At 40.2% G+C, this 12,361-nt stretch overlaps 1 protein-coding gene across 6 annotated transcripts in view; it reads right to left on the reverse strand.

The window, feature by feature from the left end:
* Nucleotides 1-12,361, reverse strand: part of LOC140739316 (protein FAM13B-like) — a 129,841-nt gene that overhangs the window by 27,587 nt on the left and 89,893 nt on the right. For all 6 annotated transcript variants that reach the window (XM_073067490.1, XM_073067491.1, XM_073067489.1 and 3 more), the window contains one exon: nt 5,633-5,714. In XM_073067490.1, coding sequence (XP_072923591.1) covers nt 5,633-5,714 — 82 coding nt within the window. The remainder of the gene's footprint in view (nt 1-5,632; nt 5,715-12,361) is intronic.

Raw genomic sequence — 12,361 nt, forward strand, 5'->3', positions numbered from 1 at the left:
TCCTAGGTAATAAAGCCACCTGGTTCCATCATCTATGTCATTTATATACAGCATAAAAAGAAGTGGTCCCAGCACCAATCCCTACAGAACACCACTAGTCATTAGCAGCCTAACAGAAAAGAATAATTTTATCCCTACTTGCTGCCTCAGTCAATTCTCTAACCATTTTAGTAACTTCCCTGTAATGCCATGGACTATTAACTTGGTAAGCAAACACATGTGTGGCACCTTATCAAAGGCCTTCTGAAAGTCCAAATGTACAACATCCACTGCAACACTTTTATCTATCCTACTTGTAATCTCCTCAAAGAATTTCAACAGGTTCGTCAGGCAGGATTTTCCCTGACGGAAACCATGCTGACTTTGTCCTATCTTGTCCTGTGTCACCAAGTACTCCATCACCTCATCCTTAACAACTGACATCATCCCAACCACTGAAGTCAGGCTAACTGCTTTATAATTTCCTTTCTGCTGCCTTCCTCCTTTCTTAAAGAGTGGAGTGACATTTGCAATTTTCCAGTCCTCTGGCACCATGCCAGAGTCCAATGATTTTTGAAAGATCATTGCTAATGCTTCCAGAATCTCTACTGTTACCTCTTTCAAAACCATAGGGTGCAGTTCATCTGGTCCGGGTGACTTATGTACCTTTAGGTCCCTCAGCTTTTTGAGCACCTTCTCTCTTGTAATAGTAACTGCACCCGCTTCTCTTCCTTCACACACTACAACATCAGGCATACTTCTAGTGTTTTCCATAGTGAAGGCTAATGCAAAATACTCATTTAGTTCATCAGCCATCTTCTTGTCCCCCATTATTATTTCTCCTGCCTCACTTTCTAGCAGTCCTATATCCACTCTCATTTCAGCAACGACCACACAAAATGCTGGTGGAACACAGCAGGTCAGGCAGCATCTATCGGAAGAAGTACAGTCAAGACCCCTTGTCAGGACTAACTGAAAGAAGAGATAGTAAGAGATTTGAAAGTGGGAGGGGGAAGGGAGATCCAAAATGATAGGAGAAGACAGGAGGGGGAGGGATGAAGCTAAGAGCTGGAAAGTTGATTGGCAAAAGGGATACACAGCTGGAGAAGGGAGAGGATCATGGGACAGGAGGCCTAGGGAGAAAGAAAGGGCGAGGGGAGCACCAGAGGGAGATGGAGAGCAGGCAAGGAGTGAATGTGAGAGGGACAGAGAGAAAAACAAGAGGGAGGGAGGGGAAGGGAGCATTAATGGAAGTTAGAGAAATCAATGTTCATGCCATCAGGTTGGAGGCTACCCAGATGGAATATAAGGTGCTGTTCCTCCAACCTGAGTGTGGCTTCATCTTGACAGTAGAGTAGAGGAGGCCATGGATAGATAACCTCATGGCATGAACATTGATTTCTCTAACTTCCGTTAATGTCCCCACCCCTTCTTACCCCTTCCCTTATTTATCTATTTATTTATCCCCCCCCCCACTTTTTTCTTTTCTTTCTCTCTCTCTCTCTGCCCCCCTCACAATCACTCCTTGCCTGCTCTCCATCTCCCTCTGGTGCTCCCCTTCCCCTTTCTTTCTCCCTAGGCCTCCTGTCCCATGATGCTCTCCCTCCCTTCTCTATATAGCCTTGTATCCCTTTTGCCAATCAGTTTTCCAGCTTTAGCTTCATCCCTCCCCCTCCTGTCTTCTCCTATCATTTCGGATCTCCCCCTCCCCCTTTCAAATCTCTTATTATCTCTTCTTTCAGTTAGCCCTGACGAAGGGTCTTGGCCCAAAATGTCGACTGTACTTCTTCCTATAGATGCTGCCTGGCCTGCCGCGGTCCATCAGCATTTTGTGTGTGTTGCTTGAATTTCCAGCATCTGCAGATTTCCTCGTGTTTGCGTTTTTAAATCCACTCTCATTTCCCTTATTTTTAACATACTTGAAAAAATCTTTTACTAGCCACTCTGATATTATCTGCTAGCTTCCTTTCATATTTCATCTTTCCCCTTCTAATGATTATTTTAGTTGCTCTCTGTAGGTTTATAAAAATTTCCCAGTCCTCTATCTCCTCACTAAGTTTTGCTTTGTTGTATGCCCTTTCTTCTGCTTTTACAATACTTGACTTCCCTTGTCAGCCATGGTTGTACTAGTTTACTATATGAGGATTTCTCCATTTTTGGAATGCATATGTCCTGCACCTTCCTAACTTTTCCCAGAAACGCATGTCATTGCTGCTCTGGTGACATCCCTGTCAGCAGCTCCTTCCAATTTACTTTGGCCAACTCTTCTCTTACACCACTGCAATTTCCCTTACTCCGCTGAAATACTACAACATCAGACTTTACTTTCACCCTATAAAATTTCAAGTTGAACTCAATCATATTGTGATCACTGGTTCCTAAGGGTTCTTTTACCTTAAGCTCCCTAATCTCCTCCGGTTAATTACATAACACCCAATCCAGTATAGCTGATCCCCTAGTAGGCTCAACGAGAAACTGCTCTAAAAAGCCATCTCTTAGGCATTCAACAAACTCACTCTCTAGAGATCCATTGCCAATCTGATTTTCCCCAATCGACCTGCATGTTAAAATCTCCCATGACTACCACAACGCTGCCCTTTGGACTCGCTTTTTCTATTTCCTGTTGTAATCTGTGGTCCACCTCCCAGCCACTGTTGGGAGGCCTGTATATAACTGCCATTAACATCCATCGTAAGATGGAGGTAGTGAAAATATGCCTTTCAAATTGAGGTCTGTGTCCAGTGGTGTGCTTCAGGAATCACTGTCTCATCTGTTTTAACTATCTGAATCAAAATATAGTTGGCAAGTTTGTGGATGACACCAAAACTGTAGGAGGGTGGACAATGAAGCTTATCCAAGATAACAAGATATACTTAAAACTGGGAAAGTGCACCGAGGAATGGCAGATGGCATTTAACTCTGACTAATGCAAAATGTTGAACTATGGGAAGTTAAGCCAGGACAAGACATGCACAGTTAATGGCCAGGAGGATAGTGGAACAGACCTGGAGATACAACAGCACACTGTGATTTTCTGTAAATAGTAACACAGTTAGACAGGGGGTGATGGTGGCACTTACCTTTGTCGGTCAGGTCACTGAACACAAGCAAAGGGGCATCTTACAACCACACTAGTACAGGTGGATGCAAATACAATGCTTAAAAAACATTTATACAAGTACTTTGACAAGAAAGATTTAGATATATATATATATATATAGCGAATACAGGGAAATGGGACCAGCTCAGGTAGACAAATTGGTTGGTATGAATAAGTTCAGCAAAAGCATCTATTTCCATGTTGTTTTACTTTATGACTGTATTTCCTCTGGATTGTAAGGAATTAATCTCAATCCTTCTCTCCTTATGGGAGTTTGCCCGTGATTTAGGATCCTTTGACTAAACAGCTTCTTACAACCATTAATCAGTATTCAAATTGACTTTTTCATCAACAACAACAACAAACTTATGAGATCTGTACTTAAAAATAAGGAAATCTTTACTCTTTGATGTTTAATTGTCCATAAAAATCGGTATAGTCAACAAGCATAGAAGTTGCTTATGTCAACCACTGTCCTCAGCAAAGCAATTCTCTGCTTCCCTAACAATGATAATGTTGATCCTTGCTTTTATCAGGCTATCTACATAGCACTCAATTTGCTCAGCCTTTTTCACCTTTATTTCCCCTAATATAGCTTCTATCATTAATCCAACACATCTTTGGGATGCTAATGTGCCCAAGGGTGGCTTCTGAATAATTTAGACTAATCTGGCTAAACTAAATGAGGTGCATTATACAACATTCCACTTTACACAGTATTCAAGAATTTTTCAACCAACAAAAATTAACTATTTCAGTAAATTCCTTTTCATTTCCCTCCCTTCCATTGCAAACCCTAGGTGAAAAGAACAGACTGCTTAATCCAATTAACAGCCAGCACTCTTTCCCCTCTGAGCTTCTTTTGTGCCTTAACCCAAAATACACAACTTTTGAAAACTTGCTCTCCTTCCCTATACACGTTTCACCAATCGTAGCTTGGCCATAAGTTCCTGCTCTTATATCTCCATTCCCAACAAACTTTCTACCATTCAAATTCCTTCAGGGTTCACTGATGATACAAAATTGTACCTCATTTAATGCTTGGGATGCATTTCTTTAAACGAGTGCACAGACAGGGTCATTATAATATTACATATAGAAAAATGTATATTGGACAGTGCTGCTGTGCCAGGAATCTGCAATAAATTCCTGCCTTCCCAAATGTTGTACTCTGCAATGAAATAACCTACTGCAACCATGACTCCCATATCTCAAATCTGAAAAGTCACATGACTCCAGCCCATCCAACTGCAAATCTCAGGAAATGACCGCATAGCTCATTTATTGTTGCAGACAGAATTTCACACCAGATTTCTGCCAAAGAAGGAGTGTAGTATTCATGTTAGATTCTTGCTTCAGTAATGATAGGCAGGGGCTCACAACAGGATAAGTCAGGGCATTTATACCTGTGAATGTCTGGACCAAGAAAGTCACAACAAATCAGTATTCTGTAAGGAAATGCAAAGGATTCCTCCCTTCAGATGCATCACCACCCACCCCCCAGCCACCTCCCCCCAGTAGCTATCATCATCGCTCCTCATACTTAGTCCTCAACCTTCTATCAAAAGGAAGTCGGCATCTCCTGTTCTTCCCCAAAGATGTTTTAGCTTAACATCACTTGCTAAATCCAGGACCAAAATATCAGTATTCAGGATTGTGTCTACTACACACTGAACTACTTCTCAACAAAAGTCATATATGACATTGGAAATGTGGGGAGAAGATATAGGATTAGTACTTGAATAGTATAAATGGGAATGTGACTCAGTGGGCTGAAGAGCCTGTTTCCATGCTTGTACGACTATGACATTATTTGTTGCTATGCTGCATTATCTGTCCTCAATTTCATAAAATCTTTGACCCAAATGTCCATACCACACTGCTGTTCATTTACAAGAGCTATGTTTATTTAATAACTACATTGAAGACAGAATATCATGACTTAGTTACAATGCATACTGTTTATCCCATGAGTTATACTGAAGTAAAACCATTTTTAATAATAAAAAAGGGAAACTACCTTTGGCAATTTACCATCTGAAAATAAATGGGGTCACAAGCTAAAACAGAACTAAGATGAATGGTCAGGCCAACCAGAGGAGTTGTGTTTAATAACTTAGGAATTTAGTCAAGGCATAAGGCACATAGCAAAACTATGACAGAAAAATTCTGTCAGTGATCAAATGATTAACTATGGCAGTATATGTATTGTAATGGAACTCATAACTATTGTCAATGATGTTTTAATGAGGATAATGTAGAATTAAATTTTCCAGGATCTAGTGCTTTCCTAGTGTACATGACGAAGAAACACTTCTTGCACAGCCAGCCAGGTACAGATATCGATCATAACCAATGTTTCAATGACAAACTCTGCCATCTTCTTCATAGATGATATAAACTGTCATAATAGATATAATACCTGTGCTTGGCTGGAAGTCTGAGAAGAATTTATTCGTTAATTTTTCCAGTTTAATCTACAATGGTATGTCCACAGCAACTATGAACTTTCAAAATGGGCAATACATACAAAGTCATGTCAAAAAGTCTTACCTTTAAATTGCTTACGTAATTTGACTAATTCATTCATCCATTTCAAAACCTTTGGATTTGCTACTTTGTCACTGTGGGATGGCTGGAAGAAAACCAAGAGCCTCTAAATCCAGCATTGTCACGAAAATATCATTACAGAAACTTCCTGCCAAATCTTTTAAAATTAACTTAATATTTTTAACTGGTTTCAATATGACTGCAATGGAAGTTAACATTTCAGTGAACTTGAAAGCTAAAATAGAAAAGTTCATGGAGCAGCCCATTGGAGGATAACATGCCTTAAATTTTTCACTTTAATGCTATGTATATTTATTGGTCAATATTTTTGTACTTTCAAAATATTACAGTTGGCCTTTATTTTTAAATAAAATGATAAACAACTTTATGCTATATCCCAAGGCAAGAGACCTAATCATGCAAATTAACTAGAGTGCGTAACAGAATGCTAAGGGATGCTACTCCAGATGTTCTTTCAAACTGGGTAGACAAACATCTGGGCTGCAATTGCCCTTTATCTATAGGTCCAGAGAAAATAATCTAGAGACAATATCCCCCAGTACTGTTTGCCAGACCTTGTAAATAGTCATTGCCACCTTTCCCTAAATTGAACAGTGACTATAGTTCAAAAGGTACCAATTATTTACAAAATATCCAGATAATTTATATACAGTGCCTATAAAAAGTATTTACCCCCACTCCCCGAAAGTTTCATATTTCTACAACACTGAATCAAAGTGGATTTAATCTGGCTTTTTTTTTTATAAAATATGCTGATCAACGGAAAAAGACTTTCAGTCAACGTGAAAGCAGATCCCTACAAAGTGATCTAAATTAATTAGAAATATAAAACACAAAATAATGGACTACATAAGTATTCACTCCCTTTAATATGACACACCAAAACATTAATGGTACAACCAATTAGTTTTATAAGTCACATAATTAGTTAAATGGAGATCACCTGTGTGCAGTCAAAATGCTTCAATTGATATTAGTAAAAATACAGCTGTATCTAGAATGTCCAACTGCTGATGAGTCAGTATCCTGGCAAAAACTACACCACGAGGACAAAAGAACACTCCAAGCAACTCCGCAAAAAGATTATTGAAAAGCACAAGGCAGGAGATGGATACAAGAAAATTCCCAAGTCACTGAATATCCCTTGAAGTACAGTTAAGTCAATCATCAAGAAATAGAAAGAATATGGTACAGCTGTAAATCTGCCTGAAGCAGGCAGTCTTCAAAATCTGAGTGACCGTACAAGGGGACTAGCAAGGAAGGCCATCAAGAGACCTATGACAATTCTGCAGGAGTGACAAGTTTCAGTGGCTGAGATGGGAGAGACTGCGCATACCACAACTGTTGCCCAAGTGCTTCACCAGTCACAGCTTTATGAGAGAGTGACAAAAACCACTGTTGAAAAAAAACTCACATGAAATCTCGGCTGAAGTTTGCTTGAAGGCAAATGGGAGACTCTGAAGTCAGCTGGAAGAAGGTTCTATGGTCTAATGGAACAAAATTGAGTTTTTTGGCCATCAAACTAAGTGCTATGTTTGGCGTAAACCAAACACCACACATCATCAAAATCGCACCATCCCTACTGTGAAGCATGGTGGTGGTTTCTTCATACTGTGGTGATGCTTCACTGCAGCAGACCCTGGAAGGTCTGTGAAGGGGGAAAGTAAAATGAATGCAGCAAAATACAGGGAAATCCTGGAGGAAAACTTGGTGGAGTCTTCAAGACAACAACAACTTGGGAGAGGATCTGTTTTCCAAAGGGCTGTTCACTCACGAGCCCCATGCAATCTGACAAAGCTCGAACAGTTTTGAAAAGAAGAATGGGGAATAAGTGCAGTGTCCAGATTTGCAAAGCTGATAAAGACCTAGCCACACAGACTATAATTGCTGCCAAAGGTGCATCTACTAAATACTGACTTGAAGGGGGTAGTAATTATTCAATCAATTAACATATAACCATATAACAATTACAGCACAGAAACAGGTCATCTCGGCTCTTCTAGTCCGTGCCGAACACTTACTCTCACCTAGACCCACTGACCTACACTCAACCCATAACCCTCCATTCCTTTCCTGTCCATATACCTATCCAATTTTACTTTAAATGACAATACCGAACCTGCCTCTACCACTTCTACTGGAAGCTCGTTTCACACAACTACCACTCTGAGTAAAGAAGTTCCCCCTCGTGTTACCCCTAAACTTTTGTCCCCTAACTCTGAACACATGTCCTCTTGTTTGAATCTCCCCTACGCTCAATGGAAAAAGCCTATCCATACCAACTCTATCTATCCCCCTCATAATTTTAAATACCTCTATCAAGTCCCCCCTCAACCTTCTACGCTCCAAAGAATAAAGACCTAATTTGTTCAACCTTTCCCTGTAAATTAGGTGCTGAAGCCCAAGTAACATTCTAGTAAATCTTCTCTGTACTCTCTCTATTTTGTTGACATCTTTCTTATAATTCGGTGACCAGAACTGTACACAATACTCCACATTTGGCCTCAGCAATGCCTTGTACAATTTTAACATTACATCCCAACTCCTATACTCAATGCTCTGATTTATAAAGGCCAACATACCAAAAGCTTTCTTCACCACCCTATCCACATGAGATTCCACCTTCAGGGAACTATGCACCATTATTCCTAGATCACTCCGCTCTATTGCATTCTTCAATGCCCTACCATTTACCATGCATGTCCTATTTTGATTATTCCTACCAAAATGTAGCACCTCACACTTATCAGCATTAAACTCCATCTGCCATCTTTCAGCCCACTCTTCTAATTGTCCTAAATCTCTCTATAAGCTTTGAAAACCTACTTCATTATCCACGTCACCTATCTTAGTATCATCTGCATACTTACTAATCCAATTTACCACCTCATCATCCAGATCAATTATTAATGATTGTCATAAATTTAGACCAATTTGTAGAATTTGTTTTCACTTTTACACATAAGAGACTTTTTCTGTTGATCAGTGCCAAAAAAGCCAAGTTAAATTCACTGTGATTCAATGGTGTAAGACAATAAAATATGAAAACTTCCGGGGGGGGGGGAGGAAGACTTTTTATAAGCACTGTAGCTGTTTCCGTGTGTTTTAAAGTTTTGTATCTATTTTCATATGATTTCACTTCAAATTTTTGAGTCACTGGTCATTACTAGGAAATGCGTCTAAAGTCACTATATACAGGTAGGTTATTCCAAGGCAGAAACACCTCCCACAGTAGCCTGGGGTATATCTCGTCCAGTCCCAGTGACCTATCCAACTTGATGATTTCCAAAAGCTCCTGCACATCCTCTTTCTTAATATCTACATACTCAAGCTTTTCAGTCCGCTGTAAGTCATCCCTACAATTGCCAAGATCCTTTTCATTAAGTACCTCTGCTATCTCCTCAGGTTCCATACACACTTTTCCACTGTCACACTTGATTGGTCCTATTCTCTCACATCTTATCCTCTTGCTCTTAATATACTTGAAGAATGCCTTGGGATTTTCCTTAACCCTGTCCACCAAAGCGTTCTCCTAGCCCCTTCCGGCTCTCCTAATTTCTTTCTTGAGCTCCTTCCTGCTAGCCTTATAATCTTCTAGATCTCTATCATTACCTAGCTTTTTGAACCTTTCGTAAGCTCTTCTTTTCTTCTTGACTCGATTTACAAAAGTCTTTGTGCACCACGGTTCCTGTACCCTACCATCCTGAACATTTGCCATATTTCTTCCATACATTTCCCTGAGAACATGTTTCTAATTTATGCTTCCAAGTTCCTGCCTGATAGCCTCATATTTCCCCTTACTCCAACTAAATACTTTCCTAACTTGTCTGTTCCTATCCCTCTCCAATGCTATGGTAAAGGAGATAGAATTGTGATCACTATCTCCAAAACGCTCTCCCACTGAGAGATCTGACACCTGACCAGGTTCATTTCCCAACACAAGATCAAGAACAGCCTCTCCTCTTGTAGACTTATCTACATATTGTGTCAAGAAACCTTCTTGAACACACCTAATGAATTCCACCCTATCTAGACCTCTTGCCAATTGATATTTGGGAAATTTAAGATCTCTCACCACGACAACCCTGTTATTATTACACCTTTCCAGAATCTGTCTACCTATCTGCTCCTCGATGTCCCTGTTACTACTGGGTGGTCTACAAAAAAACACCCAGTAGAGTTGACCCCTTCCTGTTCCTAACTTCCACCCACAGAGACACCGTAGACAATTCCTCCATGTCTTCCTCCTTTTCTACTGCTGTGACACTATCTTTGATCAACAGTGCCACACCCCCACCTCTTCTGCCTCCCTTCCTGAAAAATCTAAAGCCTGGCACTCGAAGTAACCATTCCTGCCCCTGAGCCACAACATCAAGGCTCCAAGTACTGATCCCGCTCTGTTCATAATACTCCTTGTGGTAAAATACACATCTCAAATCACTGGTCTGAGCGCGTCCTTTCTCGATCACCTACCTATCCTCCCTCTCACAAGCTTTCTTTGTGAGCCAACCGTCTCTTTTTCTGTCTCTTCAGTTTGGTTCCCACTGCCCAGCAAACCTAGTTTAAACTCTCCCCAATAGTCTTTGCAAAGCTCCTGCCAGTATATTGGTCCCCTGGGATTCAAGTGCAACCCATCCTTTTTGTACAGGTCATTCCTGCCCCAAAAGATGTCCCAATGATCCAGAAATCTGAATCCCTGCCCTATGCTCCAATCCCTCAGCCACGTACTTATCCACCACCTCACTCTATTCCTATACTCACTGTCGCATGGCACAGGCAGTAATCCGGAGATGACTACCTTTGTGGTCCTGCTTCTCAACTTCCTTCCTAACTTCCTGTAGTCTACTTTCAGGTCCTCCTCCCTTTTCCTGCGTATGTCATTGGTACCGATATGTACCAAGACCTCTGGTTGTTCTCCTTCCCAGACCCAGGCACCTGGGAGGCAAACTACCATCTGTGCTTCTTTCCTGCGTCCACAGAATCGCCTGTCTGACCCCCTAACTATAGAGTCCCGTATACTGCTGCCATCCTCTTCCTTTCTCTACCCTTCTGAGCCACAAGACCAGACACTATGTCAGAGATGCAGCCACTGATGCTTTCCCCTGGTAGGCTGACCACCCCCCCCAACAGTACTCAAGCAGGAGCCTCCTGAACCTCCCACATCTGACACTGAGCACAGAACACCAGCCTAACACACATGCTTCCTGTCTGTATTCTACTCAGGCATCCTACCTTGCCTCGACCCATAATCGCCTAAGCCCCATTGAGCCAAAGCCTTCTTACTCTGTCTCCCTCTACTCCGTCATCCGGAATACTTTACTAGAATATTTTACCTCAGAATATTCACCAGAAATAGTTTTGCCCACTCAATCAACAGGTCTATTATTATAAACACAGATTCCTAAAAAACACTAATTGCAATATCCAACCCAAAAATAATTTTCACGACTTGAGTCTTTTTCTGTTGATCAGTGTCAAAAAAGCCAAATTAAATCCAATGTTGTAAAACAATAAGACCTGAAAATGTCAAAGGTGGTTGAATACTTTTTATAGGCACTTTATCTGTTATAAATTCCACTAACCACTCAACCATGCTAATATATTGCCCTCAAGGTTCAAATCTGCTTAAAAAGCTTATATGTAACTTTATCACCCTCCTTCATTATAATCCTGGTTTAAACCCTAGAATTCTCGAGTTGAGGAATAAAATTACAGAGGCTGTCAAAGTTATAATACAAAGCCACATGAATGTACATGCATCATCCATCCATGGATTAATAAAATTGCCTGCATTGGAAATTAAGTAAAAGTGAAAGGTTGCGTTCTGCCTCAGAGATTGCTAAAAAGACAACTGTAAAGACAGGCAATATATGTATGCCTGTTGATGTGTAAATGCTCTGAGAGATAGCTATATAATAAAATTAAATTAAACGCCTTTTGTGTGTTATGAGATACATATTAACATATCTAGAAGTCCCACAGAAACAAATAGGGAAATGAATCCTTTACTGAGAAACAAACTTTATTGATATTATATCCAAAGTGGTTAAATACAAAGACAATTTAAAATGCTATATCTCTCTTCCCCGTATCACTGCCACACCTTCAAAATATATCAGATTAATACTTCACTACCATTAAATTTTCAGTGAAAAGTACAAAAGTAGTACATTTTAAGTGTTTTGTAAATGGTACATGTAGAAAGCCTACTAAACATACCAACAAAAACAGCATGGACCATAAAGTCCTCTTCCTCTTTAGGAACAGAGCCCAAGGTAACTGCTATGTAATAGTAGATAGAAATAACCACCAGCAACCTTTGATAAAGACATAACTTACGACAAGTTCAATAACTCAAGAGTGAAAAGGTTTTTGATTTGCTCTTCCTAAACATACCTTTCAATCCTGTCTCAATAATCCATCGCATCCTTTGACAATCCATCATTTCCTTCCATATAAACCATTCAAATGGAAGAATATAACAAAATACCAGCGGTAGGTACTTCGGCTCCTCAATCCTGTCATTCAGTATGATCATAGAACATAGAAATCTACAGCACAGATCAGCCCAAGGCCTCATCTCTTCCTGTGCCAAAAACATCAAACCTCAATTCCCCAATCCTTCAAAAATTTAACTAATTCTTTAAATATCCCCAATGATCTAGGCCTATAACCTCCTGAGGTAAAGTATTCCAGTAATTTACCACCCTG

Source organism: Hemitrygon akajei, chromosome 15 (genome assembly GCF_048418815.1).
Source record: "Hemitrygon akajei chromosome 15, sHemAka1.3, whole genome shotgun sequence".
NCBI classification, from domain to species: domain Eukaryota; kingdom Metazoa; phylum Chordata; class Chondrichthyes; order Myliobatiformes; family Dasyatidae; genus Hemitrygon; species Hemitrygon akajei.